The sequence below is a fragment of the Hippoglossus stenolepis genome, chromosome 15, assembly GCF_022539355.2.
Source record: "Hippoglossus stenolepis isolate QCI-W04-F060 chromosome 15, HSTE1.2, whole genome shotgun sequence".
NCBI classification, from domain to species: domain Eukaryota; kingdom Metazoa; phylum Chordata; class Actinopteri; order Pleuronectiformes; family Pleuronectidae; genus Hippoglossus; species Hippoglossus stenolepis.
The window spans coordinates 12772013-12797514 of NC_061497.1; the positions used below are offsets into that span (position 1 = coordinate 12772013).

At 41.6% G+C, this 25502-nt stretch overlaps 1 protein-coding gene across 3 annotated transcripts in view; it reads right to left on the minus strand.

Moving 5' to 3' along the window:
* Positions 1-6023: 6023 nt before the first annotated feature.
* Positions 6024-25502, minus strand: part of cadm2a (cell adhesion molecule 2a) — a 202923-nt gene continuing 183444 nt past the window's right edge. For 2 of the 3 annotated variants that reach the window (XM_035179269.2, XM_035179268.2), the window contains 3 exons: positions 23085-23198; positions 9340-9462; positions 6024-8557 (listed from right to left, as the gene is read on the minus strand). In XM_035179269.2, coding sequence (XP_035035160.1) covers positions 8439-8557; positions 9340-9462; positions 23085-23198 — 356 coding nt within the window. In that variant the 3' untranslated portion in view covers positions 6024-8438. The remainder of the gene's footprint in view (positions 8558-9339; positions 9463-23084; positions 23199-25502) is intronic. The other variant, XM_035179270.2, reaches the window with a different exon arrangement.

The following is a 25502-nucleotide window of genomic DNA, read 5'->3' on the forward strand; positions in this document are numbered from 1 at the left end:
GGACCAAATAAGAAGCCCATTTTTGTGTTGTGCTACTTGTGTGAGTTTGACTGCATTTGTGTTTACCTGCACAAGTCACTCATACTTGAATCCAGGCGAAGATCGCAGGTCAAACTTCCCCACAGTTGAATTCCATGTGAAGCCACGTATTTTTGCTTTGCCACAGTAAGAGAATATTTCGTTCGCCACCTCGCTCACACAGATTGGACGTGAATGGGAGGGGAAGGTTCCCCACTGCCGTGTGTGCAGTGGGGAGTTCACACAACCCGCGGATGTTCGCTGTTTCTCTACCTGGAAGGAGGAGAAGAGCAGAGGCGATTGCTCTCCACCCTTTCTGTCTCTTGTCAACCACGGCTGAAGTGATGACAATTGAAAGTCCAACTTCCTCGCTCACGTTCTCCCAGACCTTCTCCTTATTCTTCGTCCAATTTTGATATAGATAGTGTCATGGTGCCAACATACAAAAACAGCCATTTCGCCTTCTATTTCTGATACGTCAGGATGTCAGTGATGTCAGAAATTTTGCTTTGGTCTGAATGTACCTTTATGTCATCAACTTTGCATCAAAACATCATATAAGTACGTGTTTGACTTGTCGTGCTGCTGCTTGGTAAAGACGTGGACTATTCTTCCTTTTATCCAAATGATTCTGTTTCACAAAACCAGCCAGTACAAGCTAAGATATATTATCACCCTTTTCAATTCAGTACAACATTCTCTGTGTGCCTTTTCTGGTCTGGGGCTTAACGCAAATCACTTTGTGCAAAGTTCAGTTCAGGGTCATTCAATGTTGAGCCGAAACCACCATTTGTTTCCTTTGATAAGAAGAGTTTTCAGGGACGCCTCCTCATCCTCTTTTCTGTGAGAAACCTACTGACATATCAAATATTTATTACAAAAAGTAAAATAACTGAGAGCAAGAGAAAGATGAAAAAAGCATAGAAAGCATGAATCTGGAGAAAGTCTAAGCTGTGGCTGCGAGGCTTTTGGTTTTCTAACTAATGGGTTTGAAGTTTTTTTATTGTTACTTTTCTATAGACATGAATGTGTTTTATATTTGGAACGTGATTAGCCCTGTAACTGTAACGATATGGACGAGGTGAGTGTAAACCTACAGAAACACAGTGGTGGGTTTGTGTGACAGCTCATTGGACTATATGCTGTTTAATCTTTGCATAGCTTCAAATCCACCGCTGCCTGTCATCGCACCCGTCTCTTCCCTCTGTCCTGTGTCTCTTCTTCACCATCTAACGAAACAATACAGACGTAAAAACTTTTCGGTGAATTCGGGAAAGTTTTCCCCTCGAGGAGAAACAAACACTTTGGGGACTGATGGCTGCAACGTGTGCTTGACAGTATAAGGAAGCAATAAAAAAAGAAATGGCATTATTAACAATTTCTGTCCGATCTTCCTTGACCTCCCCGTCCCTGTTCACACGACGGCTCTGATTGATGCGGTGGTAATTGAGTTTTTTCCCTGACCCCTCACTTTTCATCAGAAGAATCACGCCTCAGCTGCAGGAACTCCGGCGTCTCCAGGCTGTGTTTATCCATGACAGGTGGGCTGATTGCAGCTGCTTTCTTCAGTCGAACATGACGTCTTATTGCCATTACCTAATTCCCCCCTCAGTCATCATCTTCTGACTCACTGAAAAGGGTGAATACCTCTCTCTGCTGTCGATCAGGCTCAGCCGCATCCACACCTCCTCTCAGTCTCTCCCTTCTCACATTCTCATAGCCCTCTTCATGTGCTCCATCTTTTTTTATTTTCTATTTTTTTTTTACATTCATGCATCATTCTGATGCGGCTGGAGCAGAAATGATGGAAGTGGCACAGTCGAGATTTAAAGGATTTTCACTTCACCACCACCGGCATGGTCACATCCAGAGCCAATACCTTAAATCTGACCACAAGAGCTCACAGCTTGTGAATAGTGAACACAAACTGTAGATGCTATTACTCAAAATAACACATGCATGCTCGAGTCTCTCCGTTTTGGCCATTTCAGAATTATAGAACTATTGCATCTTACATTTATTACTTGACCATATCTAGAGCCACTAAATCTGACCACAAGGACGGATTTTACAGACAAATACAAATACAGTTGATATTAGTATTGTACTGTATTGCAATGCATTCTCAAGTCTCTCAGTTTTTGGGGATTTAAAAATCTAAAGCTGTGAAAAAGTCAAGCAGAAACTAAATTAGTTATAGAACAATTCAGGCTCACGTTTTCCCAGACGTTGTCTTTGGAATCGGTTTGAGTGGATCTCAAATAATAAGTGAGGGTTCGTTCATGAAGTGACCCTGGACACAAACTTCCAGAAATCATCTCCTCCAAGTTTAGTGTTGAGTAAAGTGTTTTTCAAGCTCCGCCGTCTGCAGGTGCCCGAGGCAACATCCACTTTACTGCGTTTTCCCTCGTTACTCTTTTTCTCTTGTCACTCAATCTTGATTGACTGAGACTTTTAACTTCTTATATTGTGTATCGCAGCTAGAGCTGCTGTGTCAGCCTCGCGTGAACCACCGACTAATACAGAAAAACAGAGGCTGAAAGACTGGACAAATTGGACGGCATCATAACAGCACCAGCACCACCACGGACTGCAGAGCTTATAAACAACATGAATTATTCTTGTTAGTAAAAATTCATGAACATGTCTCCGTTCGCCTCTGTTTTTATGAGTGTGTTCTCCGTGTGTGTGCGTGGATCTTTGTGAATTCAGACAAAAGCTGAAGTGTTTGTTGTGCATCGGCTCAGAAACACTGAGGTAGAAGAAGAAAAACGGTGATTTACAACAAAAATAGAATGAGGCTCGCACAGATGTTTTGGCAACTATTTATTCAACAAGTTCCATTTTATACATGAGAACGAACCTCTAAATTAACCATAATAGATAATGGGAGAAAAAACACCTCCGTCATGGCGCTATATATCGAGTCAAGCCCTCTTAGTACAGCTTGATATGAAAACCCTCTTATTTCACCAAAGGTACATCAGAAGCTGAACTAACGTGTCTATAGCTCTAATCCTGAACTTTTACTGTGGATATTTTATATTCAGTGAGTGATAGTGCATTACAACTCCTTCCATCTAAAAACCCATGGACATAAAGATGTGTGTGGCTACAAGAAAAAAAAGAAACAAGAGGACAACAGCATTGAACTGCTTACACACCATAAGTTAAATCAGCTGACATCGTGTCCAAACACAACTCCTCGTTATCGAAACTCGTGATCAGTTGCAGCATATTTCTAAACCTCAGTATTTCAAGTCGGTGGTCATATAAAAAAAAAAATGTACAGCTTCTTGAGTCTTAAATATCCCAATGACAGAGTTACTGAAGAATCACTGAATAAACTTTATTAACATCGTGATGATCTTAAGCTCAACAAATACACGGTGGTGTCAGCGTCACAGGGACGAGCAGAGAGACAACTGCCCACAGGCCCCTCCAACTAAAACAATACAAATCAAAATCTCTGAATGAAAAATATTCCTGAGATGCAAAAAAAGGAAAAAACAAAACAAAACAGATAATCATGTCATCACCGTGACAATATGGAGATTGGGGCTGATTGATTCTAGTGTCGATATTGCAGTGTGCTAAAGCCAAACTGTACAGCAGAGACATACGACAGGTCAGAGACAGGACAGGAATGAGCCATGTCATGATATCAGCACTGAACAGAACCATTAAAAGCATGAGTTAAAATAAAATGTAAAACGAGTACAGTTAAACAGAAACAATGGCCGATATGTCCAAATGCATCCCTCTTCACTCAGGGGCTCTGAGTGGACTTGGTATGGGGCCTCTAATTTCCTCAAACTGGGAACAAGAGCAGGCGCTGGTGCAAACTCGGGGGCCGATCGCACGAATGTGTGTCCCGGACTGACTCCGATATTTTGGGAGCAGATGTGCTCCTGCAGGATGATTACACATCGCCGCATCAGGTTTGGACAAGGTTCAATTATCACACCAGCTCATCCAGTGCCTCTAAAAACGTCCGACAGGCGGGAGGAGAAGAACGGAGCAAACCGGAGGAGCAGTCGCAAGGCACAAATAAACAGAGCTGCACATTCACATCTGAGTGTTCTGGAGATAAAAGTAAATCATTTAATAAGGTGAGGATATCAGTGCACTTAGTCAATATTGGCAGCAGCTTGAACTATAATAAAATGTGTTTTCATTATTGTTGTCTGTTGCCTGGAGCATGCACATGGTTCCCGCTGCTGTATGGCGACGGCAGCTTTTAATCCGCCGAAACAGGAATATCTATTAATACAGCACAACCTATGAATCAAGCCCATAACAAACAAGATGTGTTGTGTGTGTTAAAGTCTGTGTTTGGAAATGTGAGCATTGAAAGAGGGAAAAACTCAGCAGACATTTGGTCTTTGATCAGGTCCGTATGTGGCTTCAACATGAAAATAATTCACAAAATAGTTTCCAATTTCATGCACAAATTACTGCCAGTGTGCACGACTCAATCTGCCGAAACCTCAGCTGTGTCACTCCCACACTCAGCCCGAGAAAGTGGCTTCATTTGGAAGCAGGAAATTAACCGGAGACGAGTCTAAAGAGCGAACTTGTGCCCAATAGAAATGCCAGCGTGACTGCGTCAGTGCGGCCACCGTCTCGCCGCCGGGAAGAAATTAGAGGCCCGCGATGTCCTAACGGATGCACACAGGAAATCAATGAGGCAACATGTTTAAAGCTTAGTTTGAACGCACGACAGCGAGGAAACAGGAATAACTGACCCCAAGATGTGACAGAACTACAGGAGGTTCTATCATAGTTAAATATACTGCAGGATGGTGTGTGCCAGGCAGTTGAAAATAAAAAGATTCAGGTTTGGTCTCATCACTGTCATGTGAAAACACATATTTACAAAGGGATTTGAGAAAGAAACAACAAAAAAAACACATTTCACCACTAAAAAATACCCATCAAATTAGTCTGAGTGCATAATGTCAGTAAGTGGCACCTGTTTCATTTCATCACTGCAGACCTGGTTATGTGTGAGCATTCAATATAAAACTTCCTGTTCCTCTGACGTCACAATCAACAAATCCATTCGGCTGCTCTCCAAACTCCGACGTAAAGCAACGGGGGAAAAAACATGAATTTAAGACATAAAAGAAAAAGAAGACATCGCATCATTGTGATAAATGTATTTATACACACGTGATAAAAAACGTTTTCAGACCAGAACCAGTCTAGAAAACTCTAACTCTTTTGTGGCGAGGTTGACGTCATAGTTGTTGATGGTAAATTAACTGAAGTGCACATTTTCATATGCAAGGTAAATCCTGCATCAGTGTTAATAAGCAAAAACTGAGAAGACAGATCAAATGACTCAGGACTCTTGATTTGCTCCGGCGCCGCTCGGGTTCAAACACACGGAACAAGACCTTACTCGCTGACCTCATTTGCATAATGTTGTAAATTGGCCATTGAATTGGAGACAGCTGGAAACACTTTTTTTTATCGCCCGTGGTAATAATTTGCTCCCTTAAGATTAGCGCCTCGCATTTAAGTCTTTAATTTCAGAGGCCAAAGTGTTTATCACTCGTGGCACAGGAGAGTAAATCTGCCGAATTCCTGCAAAGTGATGAAAGACGCGGAACTGGGACAAGGAAAAAGAAACGGCTTCCTCGGATATGTCTTGTTAGGTTGTTTATCTTTGTTTGTGCACACCTTCATCCTTATTTTTAATATTTCACCGTATCCAATTTGCATTTTAAGTATTTAGTAAAGACAGATGCACATTTTCTTCTATTTCTGTGCACAGAAGGCCACTGCACAGGACACCATTTCTTTCCACATTTCACAGATTTTCTTTTTGTTGTTGTTGTTGTTAATCATATTTCCTAGACAACCCTCCTTTGAGATGTGCAGCACCTGTGAGAGCGTGCCACGAACACAAGAAGCCACCACTCACATTGTGGTTCTCACCTATAGATGACGTCAGCTCCAATAAATGAATGATGATAAAGAACCAAACAAAAACATGCTAATGTGTATTACGAAACTTTAGTTCTCACACATTATATACATGCCTTGTGCCAAAACAAAAATACATTTCTTTAAAAAGATTTCTAATAAGGATTATGCAATGAAAAATGAACCAAAAATAAAAACAAAGCAAACTGATTAAAGGTGGCTAATATACAAATTTGAAGGAATACGGAAATCCAGAATCCAGAACAGCAATTTTCACAATCAACCACATTTTTAGCAGACACAATATACAGCAGGGAGCTAAAAACCACTTCAACCAAAAATATAAAAAAAACATTTTTCTTTCAATAAAAAAAACAAAACATGAATTAGCTTACACTTAAAAAAAAAGATGCACCGTATGAACTAAAAGAACTAAATCAAACAGCCTTGTCATCTTTCCACGACCCATTTGATCAGAGGAACCAGCTCAAAGATGATCGAGTAATAGTAACACTGTTACTCTTTCAGACATTTTTGTGCTTCTATGTTTTGTCGTCAGTTTCTAGTTTTGGAAAGGAGGCCCCTGCACATCTGTGACCCAGCAACACTATGTTTTCTTTCCTTTTTTTTAACTTTTAGCTTGAAGACCCCATGAAATGGAAATTAGCATCAGACAGGATGACCGGAGTCTTTAGCCTGAGAGACATACGCCACTGAGGCAGAGATGCTAAAAGTTAGCGAGCGATGGAAACATTGGCTTCTAGCAGTTGTCAGGCAGTGCATGTCCATGTATTGGGGGTGTAGCTTAGACGCATTGTTTCCCATTAAATATCTAGACTGTGGCAGCCCTATTTGATGCATGCTCACTCGTGCCTCATGCTCGCGCTATGGTCCACAACATTTCTACCATCCACGCAGACCGCTGTGCCATGCAATGTGAGGCCTTTCTCTCACACGAGAATCTACCTTTCACTCTTTAGTCTGTGTACCTGTCACTTGGAATCTGTTGCGTGTGAGAATGTCCTTCGAGCGGGTGCATGTGTACAGCTGTTAAGTGAGGGCCGATGGGAGGATCAGTTGCAGTAGCTTCTCTAGGATTACCAACCCTAGCTTTAATTCAACGCATTCAACCCTCCTGCGCATACTGTGATTGTGCTCTTCAGCCTGTATTATCTGCTGATGGTTCACTTCACATTTCATGGGGTCCTTCGGGCTTGAAAAAAAATGGTCACATTAACAAAAACAAAAAGTCTTGAAAAGTGGAAAAGCTAAACTCACTCTGAAACAATTTGTACAGCTTTTAGAGAGGAGATTGATACACCTGAACCCTTGATGTGAACAACAAACTACTGTTAAGCTGTCAAGAGGACACTGAAGATGTTTTCGCTAAACTGCAGCCTGGGACAGTGCAGGAATATACAGACAAAAGTACATAGCGACAGCAGGTTCAGCAAATGTATTTTTTTTTTTATATATAGTTGATTGAGTTGATTTGATGGAATGCTTCGTCTAGTATCCTTCATATATTTTTGGTGTGTATTCTCTGCTCTAAACAATACCAACAATACCTTTTTTATTAACCCTACCCCTAAGAATGAAAATCATATTACACACGCATCTGACAAACCTCACTACAGTGTCACACAAAACCTTCTTCGTATCTTACAAGGGTCAACTGTTTAATTACAAAGTCTATTTAGAGGGGATGGGGTCGGCGGGGGAGGTGGAGCGTCTAAAAGTACCATATTCAGTGTGATAGACATGTATAAGGCGTAAAAACAGCACAGATCTTCATTCAAATAAAAAGACGCAATGCATAATACAAAGCTGTGAGTTAAGCAATGAAATGATGGTCCGGTGAACCATCGAAGAAGCATTTACATTGCTACCGACAGACGATACATGAAGGCATTGACAGAAGTTCAATGGCGTCTGTATTTTTAGGCACCGTGTTGATGTGAGACATGATATGTGTCTGTGGACGTGTGTGTGTGTGTGTGTGTGTGTGTGTGTGTGTGTGTGTGTGTGTGTGTGTGTGTGTGTGAACAAAGGGGATTTCGTGTGTGTTTGGATGTCTGCCTGGGAGGGAAGGACGTACGAGGGGACACGCAAGAAGCAGTCATGGCAGATACACAGATTTCCAGGAACTCATGTCAAAAGATGAGGAAACATGTGACAAAGGGCAAAACTTCGGCAGCGACGGTGGAGCTGCCTGTGAAAACTGGCTGTCAAAAGAAACGGAATACAAGAGGAAGAAATAAAGGACGAGGTGTAAGTGAAAGAAATGGGCTTAACAAAAAAGGCAATAACACTCGGGAAACTTCTCTATCCGTGGACTGCCTGCGGGTTCCTGGTGGTCGCGACGGGGCAGTGGTCAGAGGTGGAGAAGAAGAAAAGGGGCCGAGAGAGAAAGAGAGAAAAAGAGATACAGAGACCGAAAGAGGAAAAGAGGGAGAAGGAGAGAGCTGCATAGCTCCCCCTGCAGTCTAAATGAAGTATTCTTTCTTTTCTTCTGCGTGTGCATGGTTGCCCTCAGCGTTGATGATGGCGGTGTCGGCGTCGGGCGCATCGTCCGCTCCTTTGGCTTCGTTTGTCAAGTATGTTCCTGAGGAAACGGAAAAAAAACAAATCTGTATCAAGGAAAACAAATACCGAGCAGCCCTGCGTGGTGTTTGCTGCCTGAGGCGAAAAACACATCTGAAGACAACATCAGTAATGCTGCATTATTCATATAGAGAATGAGGAGCTCGGATAGTGACGAGTGTGTTAATAAAGCAGAGAGAAGGTGTGTGTGTGTGTGTAACTCAGAGTTTCACCTCCAAATAACGTGATGCAGCTCTCCGAGTAAAAAGCACGAGGGCTGAAAACTGACAATTAACTTTGAAGCCAAAGCTTTTTTTTGACTCTTCTCTCTCTTTCGCAGAGATGCTAAATGTTTAAGCCAATTAAGTCCTATGTCACAAATTCCATTGTATCACTGTGCATGTGAGTTAAGAATATGATACAGGGACTTTGTGACCTTATAAATCACCTTTTAATATCACAGTTGATCCATTGAGTCAGTATGAAGGCTGCAACTAAGAATTCATAAACTCATATAGTAATTCATCACATTTTTCATTGAATTATTTCCATTCCACATATTTCCACATTGTTTAAAAATACGAAAAACCGAAAAAACTATGTCCTATATAACGACGTGCCCTGAACTGTCCATCAGTGCTTCTTATATGTGCAGGACTCAAGCCTTCTTCTCCACTGGGTGTATGTCAGACATTTGTGCATTGGGAATGGTGAGGGTCTCTGGTGTCTAATGGGACAAGTAGGATGTGCTCCGCTGGTTTCTTGAGCCTCGAGAGACTCAGGTCTGCTCCACTGAGGATTTACCTTTATGCCTGGCCAGGTATCTTCCCAGAACAATGATTAAACACAAGGTGACGAAGACCACGACGGCCACCACCCCTCCGATCAAGGCATGGTCAGTGCCGTGCTGCCCCAGAGCGTTGGGATCTAAGGAGAGACACACAGAGAGAAACAAAGAGAGAGGATGACGGCATCGGCTGGCGAGGTGAGGGAGTGAGGGCAGAGGAGCAGCGAGAGGCAGGTAATACAAAACAGAGCAAGGAGGAAGCAGAAGATTATTCCCAGCTTGTTCCTGATCTAATGATTGTTTTGAGCTGCTGTCATTCCCCTCTCGCCATTCACATCATGCCGCCGGAGCTGAACTGCCTCGCACTCTGAGAATAATAATGGGGAGAGAGAGTGAGGCAGAGAGACGGACAACACATTGACACAGAGCGCGGCTACGGGCAGGCGTGCATTCGCCCTGCAAAATGAAAGGAAGAGAGAATAAAAGACAGGAGTTGGAATAAAGAGGTGAATAATTCAGGACCACCCGCGCGGAGTCCCCAACATGCAAACGAGGGCAGCAGCGGAGGAGTAGTACACAGTAAATAAATCATCAAACGGAAAATAAAAACGGAAAGATCAATCTTCTTCTGTTTTCCTGGCGAGAGGGATTGTTGTTGGGGAAATGAATTAGGTGTTAGAGAGTTGGTACTGGTCCCTCGCCGTCGGGAGAGCGGCAGAAATGATTGTAAAAGTCATGTGAGAGCGAAGACAGCGTTATTAGCTCGTTCACGCCTCATGGAAATAAAAACTCATCAAAGGTTTCCCTTTACTTCAGCAAAAGCTTATTACATTTTATTATTCACTTCCATTTTTTTTCACGAAGTCTGACTTACAGGCTATTCAAGGTAAGAGTGAGGGTGTGACACTGACAGTGCACTGTGCAAGGATCTAAAAAAAAAGTTGACAGTGGCAGCAGTGGGGGAGATGGGTGACGGGATAACGTGTATTATTCATATCGGTCCGTGACACCTGAGAAATTAGCACTCGTCTCATTATCCACCTCTGAGCACCAGTGTCACTATGTGTTTTGGTGTCTGTGTGTGGGGCTCATGGTGGTTAACATGTCAGAGTGGGGTATGCAGCGAGAGAAGGCTGGTTTAGACACAGCCCACGTCGTACATCGCCTCTTTCCCTCTTCAGTATTCTCCTTTTCTTTTCCAAGTCCGCCCATGTGGCCGAATTGAACAGCTGGCTCGCTCTCGCCCCATAACTCCCGGGGTCCGAGCGACCAGGCTGCCACGCTTCGCTGCCTCCATGTGGACAAATACACACTCATACTCGCGCACTCATACGTGCAGACATGCGTGGCGTGGGTTCACTGTGCTGCGGTACTGCTTGGTCAGTGGAGCGGAGAGTAGAGGAACGTTCCCCCCAGCGCTGCCCAGCACGGCGAGGACTCAGGGCGTTTAGATTCACACATGGCTGTGTCTCTTCACCTCTACCTGTCAGGATGTCAACATACACACCCACTGTCTGTCTGTGCTTCAGTTTAGTTGTTACAACCCAGTGCTGGCACAAACAGCTCCTCGCCACACACACTTCTACAGGATGCTACACATCGCACATGCAATATGCTGGTGTCATGTCCAAGTGGTTGGGATGTACGCCAGCCCCCTGGACACCTCTAGGACATGTTCGATTCAACGCTACCGCATCACTTTTGACCTTGAAGGAAAACGACACTGAAAACCAGTCTTCTGAGTAGAATAGAAAGCTCGCTCTGAAGGGATTGCAGCTTGTCCCTTCATGGAAGAGAGCCGCTCAGTTAGTATGAATCACGACAGGGACCTTAAAGCTGGGGTTGGTAATCCTGGAGAAGCAAGAACAGGCTACAATTTGAAATTTTGCAACCGATCCCACACTCGCCCATCGGCCCGCCACGTCCCCTAAAACATGATCGCTCACTGCATGACAACTGCTAGAAGCCGGCTATCTTGTGACTCGCTCACTAACTTCTGACCATCGTCTCTGCTTCAGCAGCATCTTTCTCTCGGACAGCCAATCATTTCATTTGGTCTGAATGGATGGGCGAGGGTTACAGACGACTTTACGTATTGATGGTTATCGCGACGTGAAGAGGATTTAATGTTGTTAAAATAACATCGTACGATATATGCTACTGCTTTGTAATATCCCCGCAGCTCCAGCAAAAGTAGAATATATATATATATATATATATGATTTACTATCAAAGTGGAAATTGTTAACCACATACTGAGCATGAAGATCAATGGCAGGGAAGCTGATTATGCTGCAGCGGTGGTTTGAAAAACTTACTGTGGTGTATTTTAATGATTTATTTCTTTTTCTCTCACCATGACTCTGCATTGCCAATTTATCGCTACTGTGACTTATCTGTTAAACCAACGTGTGGTATAAGTAGGAATAATTTGATCCTGATACCATGATATGTTCAACTTCAATGAGACACACTGGATAAGGAAAATGGACTTGTGTGGCACTTGTGTGATCACTGTAACACATTTGTTATTAATGAACTAATTTCTGAACATAAAGTAATTTAAAACTGAAACCTGGTTAAAAAGCAACAAACCTACTGTTCTAATTATGACATCACCTCCATGATGTAGTTATTAGGGTTTGGTTGAATGGTATAATTGTGGCCTGACTGCTTCTATATTTGCTGAGGCTCTGAACTGTATAGAAACATTCCTATTGGTTGGCTACAGATGGGTTTAATGTAATGTTGTCTCTGGTCAGAACCAATTATGGCAACATTCTAGTCTTTTAATCTACACGTGGATGACATGGCCCGACTCTAAAGCTGATAAGTTGCTGAAATTGCTGAGCTCCATTGATTTTATCCAACACGTTAAGAGGCCGCCTCACAACCGGGGCCACACGTTGGATATAATTATTACTCACGGTCTAAGGATTGATCCTCTGTAATTAAACTGCTGCATTTTTCCTCTGCATTGTTATCATCATGTAGCTTTGTTACTGAGCGGGTTATCTGAAGTTTGATAAATCGTATTAATAACATGGTTCCTTCCTCCGTCCTGTGATTATCTAGTTAACAATTTTATTAATAAGATGATGACTTACCATTAGCACTATGGCACCAGCGAAACTAAATGAGATTAAATATGAACGGAAACCCCCATGGAGAACAGGGGCTCTCATTAACCTAAAGACAAACTTTTAAAGAACACATCACTAACTTTAACAAAGCAATTTGAAATATAAGACAAGCTCATTTCTCAAAGGTGATTTCTAAAAATCCCCCAAATCCCAAAACACTATACTCAACTATTGACAACCTCATAAATCGAGCTTCAACTAGAGTGGCACTCAGTTGAGCACATACCTCCGTCAAAGCCCAACTGTTCCCTTATGAAACCAAATGTAAATTCATTAGATCCAAATTTTTATTTGGAGCTGCACCATATTTCACACACTCATTAATATCAGTTCCCAAAAAATGCCATTTTCTTTCATCAAGATCCATGAATTATTCTCCAGGAATTTGAGAAAAATATAAATAAAATGCCTTAACTTGCAATGTAAAGCCCTGATCCAGCAACATTTGATGGGATCGTCATTGGGTTATGACTCGACTTTTGCATAATCCTGATGATTTACAAACAAATCCAGACGTACCCTAATATCCCTGCTTGCAAGGTAAAGCTCTATATATTTGTCAAGTTAACACAGGCTGAACGGTACAATGAAAAGTCTTGGACGAGAACAACAGGTCACCTGTGCAAGAAGAGAAGAAGAGAGAAGAAAATGTAAGTTAAGTTTAAATAAAGCAAACAAGCTCCTGTATAGTGATCTGTGTCAGACAACTGTGATTTTGCTGCTGCTGGTGAAGAAAAGCTCCTTTTTTAAACTATGTTTAATTATCTAAAGGTTGAAATGCCAGCGATTGTTAATCACTCTATCCTGATTTGTACTTTCCTATGTATGTATGTGTTTATTTATTATAAATATCATATATCTTTCAAGCTAAAATGGGCTGATTATTCAATTGATTTTCATTTAACTCGATGTTTGTGAAGCAACAGAAGCCGGTGACCTGTCGTCATTATATAAAGTACAAAGTGTAAATACACTTAGCTCGAGTGCCTTGGCCTTCAAGTGCTAAACATGGCTAATGTATAGTGTTCTTGTGTATTCTCTTCTAATCCGCTGCTACACTATAGAACGAAAAAAAACTAAAAAACAGCGAGGGTTCATAAAGACACACCGAGAAAAGAAAAGAAAAAATATAGAGTGATTTAAAGGAAAAGGTTGAAATTTCAGCTCGAGCGAGACAAGGAGGAGAGGGATATATTTTTATGGCTGCGGAACACATTATCTTTTAATAAGGGCACATACATTCTTCTCTGTGTGATTTAATATGTGAGCGTGGCAGAGCAAACTCCTCTTTTAATATTTATAACGCTCCCCTTGTCGTCTGGCCTTGCGAATGGGGCTTGTTTAATAAATTAAAGGGGTTCAGGGCTTGTGTGAGGCACAGCTTGGCCAGACTGAACCAAAGTGTTGCTCTTTAACTGCTCAACTAACTCCTCATCTGATCTGTTTCACTGATGCTGGCTCCATATGGGCTAACTGCGAAAGGAGGCGTGATGGTAGTACTGTGGGGGGGGGGTTTCAGGACTCTGTGAAGACTCGAAATGGAAGAATATAGAATATAAAATATAGTCAAAGAATATAGCCATAATGTGTGTCTCAATTCAGGGGCCGGTTCTTTCTGGAGCGGCATTTGAAGACGGATTGCATCACAGCGGAACAACTACGCTGTCCCATTTTATAAGACCTTCCAACTGCGGCTGATAGATGTGTCCTCCAACAGGTGGGTCCTTCTCGGGCCAACACATCCCAGGATTCATTGCGCTTTGGTGACAAACTGCTTTTTTAAAGAGATAATGGCGGCGGGAAATGTCTGATGCCGACACTTTTAAATGTAAGTGTCCAGCTTGGAAAGAAAGCCAAACATCCTATACATCAAAGTAAAAGCATGTGTCAAAGCTGCTGAACATTTTCTGCCAAACTCCAAGAAGAACACTGGTAATAACTGAAATGTGACTCACTAAACAATTATTAGTCCTTGATAGAACTCATGTGGTACAGACATTTGTAACTTATGTGCAAAGGAATAATTATGAGTTCTAGTGAAATGTCATATATTCAATTCAATCCAGGGCTCAGCTGGAAAGAAATTATGACCCTACTCTTGTCCCCTGCTTCCATAATGCCACCACTTCCACGTCACGCTGATCCGACCTGATACCTGCAATATCACACACTAGGTGGTGAATCGAGTTTCCTGATCTTTGCATAAAAAGGTAAATGGGAAATCTATAAGCGGGGATGCTGGGAGTGGAGTGGCTGAGCAGTCAAAGCACTAAAAGTTTTGACTTGAGTAACTTCCTCGTTGTCTGTCCTGAATATTGAATATGTGCCCTTAGCTCATTCTTCAAACACTGTATTTGCTGCCAATGTCAGAAAAACTTCAGAAGAAACGTCTCCTCCTCTGTAAAATATTGTTACAGCATCTCTCGGGCCTGAGAGGAAACCATCCTCCGCCAAATTTGAACAGATCAGACGCAGTGTTGAAAATGTTCAGCAAGCTATAGTCAAATGGTATTTATATACTGCTCTTAACATACTGTACATTTCTGCCTCTCTCACTTTCCCCCTCGGTATTAAATAGTTTTTATATTATATTCATGCCCTACAAGCATCTGTTTCTTCTTTGGGATTACACGATTTCCTCTCTATATCTTAGATAAAGCTTTGTGAAGCAATGGCTCCAGTTGCTCAGATCAATAAATCAGCAGCTAGCTTAAGCACAGGCTCCCAGAGCTGCAGTGTCCTTGTGTCTGCGGTGTGGGTCAGGGAATCTTTGTGTGTGTGTGTGTGTGTGTGTGTGTGTGTGTGTGTGAGTGAGAGAGAGAAATAGTGCATTGTAACATAATAATTTCTACATTAACTAGTGGAGAGCCCGTTCTTAACCTGCCTGTTTGTTTGGCTTGTGGTGAGGCAGGTTGTTGCTTTCTATCTGAAACTATGAAAGTGACCTGCAGTAATTGAGCCAAAGACCAGCTCCAGGACCCAGTCCACAGAACCCAGGAGCTGCGCCACCACTGCTGCACAAAGAGCTGTTCACCTGTTTACTGAAAGTGCGGTGAAGCTCAACACAACCTTAACATTTTGTTCTCCAGTTACTCCGGGTACCCGGCTTCCTCCCCCAATCCAAAAACATGCAGATTGGGAATTAGGTTGATTGGAGACTCTAAATTAACCATAGGTGTAAATGTGAATGGTTGTTTGTCTCAATGTCGACCCTCAAAGGATGAGCAGTATAGATAATGATGGATAATGGATGATCATTTCCATAATTTCCTGCTGTGCCCAGATTCAGCTTTTTATTTGAAAATACTTCACATTATCATTGAATGTGGAACATAAATATGACACTGCAGTGACGGTCAGTTTAAGTTAGAGACGCAAAAGGGAGAAGTGCATGTAGACACAGAGAAAGTGAAGGGAGAGAAAGTGCCTGCAGACTTCCCTTGTTCAATGAGTCAATTATTCTCAGCTTTTTTGGCTGAGACTGGAAACTCACCGATCTACATCTAATGCTGGTCTCCACTGCTGAGACAAAAGAATCCCTGGAGGCTGCAGCAGAGGGCCGGATAAGACACATGTGCTGCGTGCATATACTTATGCATCCATAGAAAGACTGAAACGTTACCAAGACACGTGTGTGTTTGTCTGCGTCCTCGCTTATTACTGCTTGCTGGGTCACATCGGATTAATTAGATTCAGAGAAACAAATTATTCCTGCTAATCATTCAATAAAGCCCACATGTGGACTTGGACACTATCTTGAATGCCCGACCACTTCCTGTTTCTTCCCGGTATGAAAAGAAATTGTGGTCAGCAGGGTGACAACATGAAGTTATAAGCAAAGCAATATAATTAATCACATGAATTAATTAAGTCACTCGCAAGAATCAATCTACAAAAGAGGCTCCGTGTTCTGCAAAAGGCATAACCGCTTCCAACCAGGATTAAAATACAACAAAGGAAGGAGCAGGGAGATAACTTAATTTATACAACTGCTGTGGCGGCTTAATCAAGACTGTGCTGCTGCTTTTCTTAAGAAATTCTCCGTCACAACCTGCGTTAGCTCCGGAGAGCTGCATTGTGTGAATCAACGGCAGAACAAGAGCAGCAGGAACAGTAGCCACACAGTGATGAGTGATACTGGAGGAGGCAAGTTGCCACCACAACAAACCCCCGAGGGAGACGAGTGGAGAAAAATGAATAAAGCAGGGAATAAAACTTCATGTCAACAAATGAAAATTAGACCGCCTCGTGCGTATGTGTGCGTTCACGTGCATGCGTGTGCTTCTTCAAGACAGCTGATAGTGTCCGTTGCCAGTGAGATTTAACGAATAGAATTGCTATTATATGTAATTCATAACACCAGCCTCGGGATCTAATGATTTCTCTTTTTCTGCTCTACACTTTATTCCAAATTGTTGCCATAATTCTTCCCCAAAGCGAGGTAATGCGACAGGTCATCAATAAGCTTACCCTGCAATAAGTGGAGAGACCTTTGCATTATGTTTTAATTTCTCCTGTGCTCCTCAGCTTTATGGTGTGAGGAATGAGGAGTGGGAGGGAAAGTAGAGGGAAGATGGTCGGCACTGTTCAATATTTAACCACCACTCTCCCTCCCTCTGGGGATGCTGCAACCCCAACATGGCCTTTCTGGTTTAAACACAGCCACCAAACAGCCGCTCTGGACACTTGCCCTCAAGAAAATATGTCCTTTCACTCGTCACATGGCCTAACCCCTACCCTCCATTTAAAACAAGATCAATAGCAATGGAATAAAGCCGTTACCAATCCCTCCAAGGGATGAAAATTGTCCATTCACTTATTGAGTTTTCACAAAAGGTTCGCCCTCAGCCTAAAGCAGCTTGAATAGGTGAACGCTGGGTTAAAGGCATGAAACATTACCTGTGAAAGGCCCTTTTAACTCCCATGGATCTTGCGACTGAACCGTTGAAATTCACCTGGAAGTCCACATAATATTTTAAAGCAAAAAGTTAAGTTGTTTTAATATATTTTATACAACTTTTAACAAATATATTGTCTTCTTCTTGTTTTCTCATTTATTCTAGATTTCTTAATTATCTATATAAGATCGAAACAGTGTGCAATTTCATAAAAGTAGATTTCAACATTAATAGGGTACTGTATATTTTCTATTATGTTTTCAGCCTATAATTATATTCTATATACTTGTATAAATATGTACATATCTACACATATCTACATATATGCTGTAGCTTCTGTTTCTTCCTCAAAAACCCAAATAAAAGCTGAAAAACATTCTGACCTAATGCAGAGGTAAAAAAAAGCAATTTTTGATATGCATGCTAATCTTATCAAAAAGTATTTGAAAAAAATATTAAAGGGGTTGTTTTTTTCTGTATAATAACTGGTCAAGCTCAAGTACCGATGCCAATCTTTATATAAAATTCATGGAATAGACTTTGATCAAGAGTCTCAATGCTGTTGGTGAAGTTCTTTACTTTTATCCTTTGTTGGAGAACTAGTAACGGAGTGAACAAAAGACACATTTTTCTATGCAAGTGTACAGACATGTATTATTTTAGTTTTTCTGTCTTCTCCGCAGGCAGAGACACCAGGCATGAATAATTGCTGTCTTCTCGGCAGTGAGCCCTTTTTCTGCGGCTACAGGGTCTGGGGTTGGCCACACGAATGCTGATTATGAGAAGTGAATTGTAAATATTTTAAACACCAAAGAAACTCTTGTGCACGATTCAACCTTTCAGCTTCACAAGGTCAAAACTAATTTGCAAGCCATGAAAAAGCATTTGGCAAATTTGAAAGAATTCAGAGGTGGTGGGGAAAGAGAGAGAGAGTGCGTGTGTGTTCGCGGAAGGGAGGGAGAAGTCTGATGACATTGCATAGACCTCTGATACTTAGCAAAAGAGTTATTATAGACATTAAGGCTCGCTGGGCTATTGAAGCAGTGTGTGTGTGTTGGGCATACCTGCCAGCACTTCATTAATAAAGTGAATCACAGTGTGTAGTTATGCATCAGTCCTGGCACTTTGGTTGAAAAACAGGAAAATCACACATACCTGCACACTAGCTACACTCCAAAGTCCCCAACAGTTAGAATTAGAGGCTTAGGCTACTGTAATGAATTTTCTTTTTCCTTTATATTCTTGCAAGTACAAATAAATGCTTCCATTAAATGGCACATTATTGTACAATGACCATGTCAGCAAAATCCGACATGAATATGGATAATTGTGTAAGCATATTGTAAGAAAACCTCACTTTCCATATCTTACTAACTGTTTTTTGTAAATATAGAATATTAAATCCTAATACCACTGAGAAGAAAACAACTCATTGCAGTGAACAGAATGAAAGAGTGTTGGCAGTTGTTTTTCAGCTCCCTGTCCAATTTGCACTTGTCATGCAAATAGCGTTTCTCTCAGTGTTGGATTCTCTGGGTTGATATCTTGTTGATGAATTTGAGGCTATTTTTAACTTACCTGAAGACAAGTGAAAAAAACAACAACAAAAAAACACTCTGCACCTAGACCTCAATGTTTTCAAAAGTGTTTCATGTTTTTTCCTCTCAAGAAAATCCCTAGAATGGTACCAATGCACTACTGTGTATGTAAAACTGAAGAAAGCTCAGTTCAAAATCCATTTGAACAAAGTTTGATTAGTAACCAAACATTAGCCTATTTTCAATTAAATGAAAGTGTCATATATTATTTCTATTCAATTTTATATCAATGGGACTGTTCGTCTTCAGTGGAGGTAAAACAATCATTAGCCTGTTTTCAATTATCAAAAGAAAGTATCATACATTTATTCGATTTGAATTTATTCCAATTTACATAAAGGTTATCTTAGACTGAATCGATATAATGTCCCCCAGTCTTATTTTTCTCTCGGAGAAACAATGTAGTCCACAGTTTCACCTTGTTTTCCGACTGGCCTGTGGTAGTCATGGTAACAGGCCTTACTGAGATCAAAGCCCAAAATACCTCACCTTTGACTGAAAAAGCATAATTTCAGAGGGGCTCAATTACGTCTAATATCTTGACACTGTGGGAGACTTAGGACCCAAAGAATAACAACAGTAAAAACTTAGTTCAGAGGTACAGAGCTTAGTTTTAACAAGTGTTTCACAAGATGACACTAAATACAAGTGGATATTCAAAGCTTCAAAATCACTATTATATAAATTTGCTATATTGCTAATGTAAGGATCACCTCCTTGGATATTCTCTGCCCAAACCTTTTTTTTCTTGTTGGAGGCAAACGAGGAAAGATGCAACTGATCTGCAGACCACAAATCAGAGGGCTGCCCCTGAGCTCATCAGGTGTATAATCTGCATGCTCTATAGTGCTGAACCTACAGAGTGCATTTCTTCTGCAAGACAACTTCATTAAAGGGACAAAACATCATGGGGCTGTTACAGCTCCACAGTTGTTTGCTTTCATCCAGAGCCTACAAAAAGACCTGGTAATAAATCAAGCAGACACATGAAAGCAGATAGTGTAGTATCCTGTGACTGGGGACGCAGTGAAGGAGTCTGATATTTAGATTCCCCGAAGATACACTCAGACGCTCGGCTCCTCTTGTGTCTCCGCGTTACACAAACAGACATCAGAGACGAACTGATGAGGAATATCCAACGTGTGGAAGCCTCTTATCTAAGGAGGTCTTCAGAGAGATGTGAGGTTAGGAGAGACGAGGGGAGGGGGAGTCAAGAGTCCTGATGTCAGGAATGTGGACTCTTTGTTATTTTTCTTGTTTTATGTCCTCGTTTTCCTGCTGTGGGATTTTTCTCCCCATTTGGAGCCTGCACCTGACTGCATGGGATACTGGCTGGGTGACGCTTCACTCATTTCCCATCATTTCTCCCACACCCCTGAGCTAATGACCACAAAGACTTTGGCCAATATAAAGACACGTTTAACCACTAAGAATTCCGTCAACCTCTCTGCCTTTTGTTTTTCGAAAATCTTGTTACCTTGCCGGTCTGCCTGAAACTAACCTCTGTCTTTTACCTGTGCTTCAATTCACCTACTTGCGTTTTTACCATAGCCTGCGATGCTCAGTCAGCTTCCTGTGCCACACATTCATGAGCTAGGATTATTCATTCAACTGGATTCGAGTATTTGACTGTTTGAAATGTCTTCGGTGTCACGACCCAGGACTATCACACCAATTTCTGTGTTCATTCATTTAGTCGGTCAAAGAATTGAATTATTTTGAAAGATATTTGGGGCGTTTCGCCTTTGATGTTGGGACAGGAAGCGTCAAAGGGTCGGGTCAGAACCTAACCCGCAGCAGCTGCAGGAGGCGCTCTACACGTGTCTCCGCCTCTGTGTGACTCATAGAGGCCAGCCTCACTCTCACATCTCGACAACCAAAGGACTTTAAAGATAGTAATTTAGAGAAAGTGGCAATGATGAGAGGAAATTATTCTGAATGAATGTTCGTCTGGAGCATCATGAAGTTGAGTGGAAAAGAGAGAGGGAGCAAAAAAAAAAACGTTAACTCAACTGCTTCTATATGAGGAGAGAAGATACACGAATGACGGTACTCAGGAGTACTTTAAAATACAGATAACTTAGAAAAAAGAGGAGAGATTTGTCAGTTGAATCTCTCTCCTTGTCTCTACTTTCTGGGTATATGCAAGTGTGCCACTTTGTCACACTAAGGCTTCCTAAATGGACTGAAGGTAATTGGAATATTTAAGCATTTTCTCTCCAGCTGCTGAGGACACTCTTTTCTCACTACATTATGAAAGTAAAGCTTGTATAAATTATGTAAAATCTCATAATGACTACATTGACCGTGAATAAATGTTTTACAGAAATCCTTCGGAGATAAAGGTTAATAAGCCAGAGCAACTACACCTTCTGAGTGGTTTGTGATATTCATTCCATTCGCTACCACTTATTTCAGTTTATGTGATGGCCAAACATTCTTTTTCCAGCCATGCGCTCCAGCTCCGTGCTTCTCCCAGTTGGATATGCCTCCATAGAGAAGCATTTTGGTTAGATGCCCAAACCACTCTATTTTAAATACAAACTGGCTCCTGTAAACGCAGACCCAGTTGAATTGGACATGCTGGAATACTTCCAGTGGAGGGCATCTTCCTCTGATTCTCGAAGCAACTTAACTAGCTAGCAATGGGGAGTCAGCCAGGACAACCAAATAATACTGAGAATTTACCTGGCACCTCATGAATAAGGTTTGAGGTTTCCTATCAGAAGTAAGAGCAAAGCTTCCCCTAACTCCACTGTGTTAACTGGTGCTTTGATGAAAAGATGTCCCACAAATGGTGAAACCAGAAAATGGGCTTTGTGTGGATGCCATTAGCGATGCAGGGTGATGATGGCAAATTATTTTACACAGTACATCAGTGATTTTAAAGCTTGAATCCATAACCAGAACTCTTGGCAATTCCTTATCCTCTGCGGCAGTAAAAAAAAAAGCTTGAAATGTGGTTTATCCTCTGCAATTTATGCCTCTCTATCATCTTCAGCTTTACTATGGATGACATCCTATTATTCATATACATTACAGGACATTGCTGAAAGGATTATGACATCATCATTCATACTAATCACAAACAGATACTGAAAAAAAAATAGTAACTACTCAGTCATAGCAGTAAAACAATGATGTCGTGGCTCCTATGTTGTCTTCATAGGCCGTATATAAAGATGGACGGCATAAGTGGAGCCGAATCGCCTTGATCACCCCCCTGGTGACTGGCTGCAGCATAAATCATAAACCCCGCCTCCACCATGTTAGAGGATGGGATGTGGACCAAACTGAACTGAGTATAAAAAAACATGGGGGGTGGCATCGACAGCTGAGACTCACGATTGGTAAAGTGCATGTATCAGCAGGACCTTGAAACCGCAAGACCATCCCCCCAATCGCTCATGGCGCCCCGATCCGTATCCCGGATATTGAAGCTTTGTTTCTGGATAGTGGAATGAAGTGGAGATGTGTCGTGCATCTTCTATGGTTATTTCTCTGAAGAGGAGCCGTTTAAGTCTTCTTTTTAAATCTCCAAGATCCTCTGTCACAGCATTAGGAGTCATGATGAAACCTCTCCAGTGGCCAGACATTTTGAGTTGGACATGACATTTGCGTCTTTGAGGTTTCAGGGCACAGAAGTACTGAAGTCTTTGAAATGCCAAGGGGACGGCGGATGGAGCATTTGCACAGTGAGACTCTTTTCTGAATACAACGACCCAGAGTGTGTCATAGAGTCAATTCTGCATACTTTCTGATGCATAAACACACAACAAGTTTTGATGGAACTTGCAAATCAGTGTCTCGAAAGCTTATCGAACACACACAGTTTACGTTAACAGTCCTAGAGGGAGAGAAAGATTTACAAACAGGTAGACAAATATAGTACAAGAAGACAGGGAAGAACTTTGGACCAGGAAGTGAGCTATATTTGGTCCATATTTTTTCAGTTGTCAGAGTCTCTACTTCCCCGAGTGTCCACATGAGTCATGTACGTTGAAGCTTGAAGCAGTGAAGTACAGAGAGACGTCGAAAGACAGAGAAATGAAAGCGAGAGTGAAGTTGGAATATATAGGAGCATGCTGAGGAGGTCGTGGAGACGCGAGGGGCAGTACTGTACCTCTGTTGCCAATGACTGTGGGGTCTGAGGCGTGGGTGCCTAATAGTGCAGTAGTATCTGGAGGGATGGGATGTAGGGAGGGAGTGGTGGATGGAGGCGGGGTGGTGGGAACGTCTGGTGGAGGGGACAGACAGACACATGTACACAAAAATAATACAAGAACAAACACAACAAATAAAAAATGAATTTACATGGCGGCAGTTAGATCGTTTAAAAGAGCAACACAAACTGGTCACAGGCAAAACATTCTTAACTGATGGAAAACAAAAAAGGACAAAACATTCTCTCAAATTTAGAAAGCAGAAGTTTGTGAAATTTTATATATTTCAATCTTTAAATAATAATTTTTCAGTATAGTTTATGAATCTAAATCAACCTGCTGAATGGAGCTTCTTATATGAATGATTCTCTTTGAGTCGATGCCAACTGTTTTGGGTCACAGTCTCGGGCAAGGAGGTTATGTTTTCACCCTGTTCTTTTGTTTGTTGGTTGGTTTGCACATTACGCAAAAACAACTGGACGGATGCTCTGTGGTTCATGGAAGAATCCATAAAACTTTGGTGCCGACCCGGATAAGGGTACGAGAAGCCTTTAGACACATCCTGAGTCTGAAAAAGACTGAAAAATCTGTTAATGTGTAATGGTTATACTGGAGAATGTCCGTAATAAACCGCTCTTAACATGAAAGAGAAGAAAGCTGGATCATGAAGACAAATGACCTCTGCCAATTATCCATGTTTGCAAAGGGTGATTTCAGGAAAACATAGCAATGCCATCACTGCCATGCTCTGTTTTTGACTTCCCATTCCAGGATAACGGTAAAATAGTTTCCACCGAGGCAGCGTTTCTCACCTTCCCATGTTACAGCAACAGGAAAAAATGTGGCTTAAACATTGTGTGACAAAGTTAATGAGGTTACACTACCATCTCGGTTCTTATGTTTATGCCACTCTGCATTTATAGTGAGCTAGTGGCTTTTAATTGGCTGAGGTAGTCTTTCTGCGGCCCAACTGTCCTGCACGTCTCTGTGACATTTCAGGCTTAGTGTGAATCACTATGCAGCTAAGTGCATGTCTTTGCTTAAAAAAAAAAAAATGAAAAAAAGGGAAGAGAGAAAATGTCTCCTCTTTGGAGGGAAACCATTAAAAGGTATCTTCCAAGAATTATGGCAGCAATTGTGAAAGGCTAAAAGGTGTGCTAATCACTAATGAAGGGTAGGAACAGACCGGGTGCCATTTCAAAAGAACAAGTAATGAATCTGGATGGGACCCTTTGACCCTCAAGTACCCAAGTGCCTGTTTTTGTTGCATAGACTTTGTCAGTTTAATAACAATACGGCCATTACGTGCTCTGGTTATTCTTGTTGTCCCGTTCAGCTGGCATTTGAAGGAGCTGCTCGGTGCACACAGACACCGCAGCATGTGGGACAAGCACACCGATTAAACTTCTCCCAAAGTACCGCAATTATGTTAGTGGGGGGTTGAATATTGAAGTTCAAAACCTTAAGGTTTAAGGGGAGCTAATAGGCCGCATAGAGTGGAACAATTAATTATTAAAGTGATCCTAAACAATATGCTGCTATTGCCTTTTTTAATTTGATTTCAGGTTTCCCTCCTCAGTGCTGACCAGTTTTCTGGGTATAAATGGAAATAGCAGTACAACAATAATTCATTTAAATATCTCGGCAATAGGACGGTAAACATTGGCATTACTGCATATTTGATGGGCTTGAAAAAGACCTCTGATCATAAAAAGCAAACAATGAAGTTTATATCTTTCGATTTGCCTTGTTAGAGTATGGGATGAGTCATAAAATCAAAAATCGTTTGGCAGCAACACTGGAGAAAACTGTTGTATAACATTGGAATTTTACCACGACCTTGCTTTGATGTACCCATTTTAATTTTAATCAACCCACACCACTGCACACTTCTAACTGAAGATCAAGTTGAATGCTATTAAAATACCTTTCATTTGGAACATTAAAATATACTTATATGACATTTAGAGTCTTTGATACATGGATCTATAACAGCATGTCATGATGTGCGTTTCTTCCTGGAGAAATTGATTACCTATATCCATTATTTTCTTTTATAATCGACAGTCTAATTGGACAGTGTACAAACCTTTGAACTTAAGGAATGTGGACAGCAGAGCCACACATTGTTCGGTTACAGTTTCTGTATCCGGAGGCTGCAAGGGTCAACATCTTGTGCCCACGTCCATGAGGGTCCATGAGGGTCCATGAGGACTGTCTGTGCTCAGCCCATTTGTTATGTTGTTTAGCAATTAACAATACGTGATTCCAGAGTTTTCCTCATGTTGCTGCAGAACCAACCAGTGAAAACCTCGGCTGTTTCCTCCAAACGGCTCTTCATCTGGCTATTAATGTAATCCCATCAAGGATATTCCAGA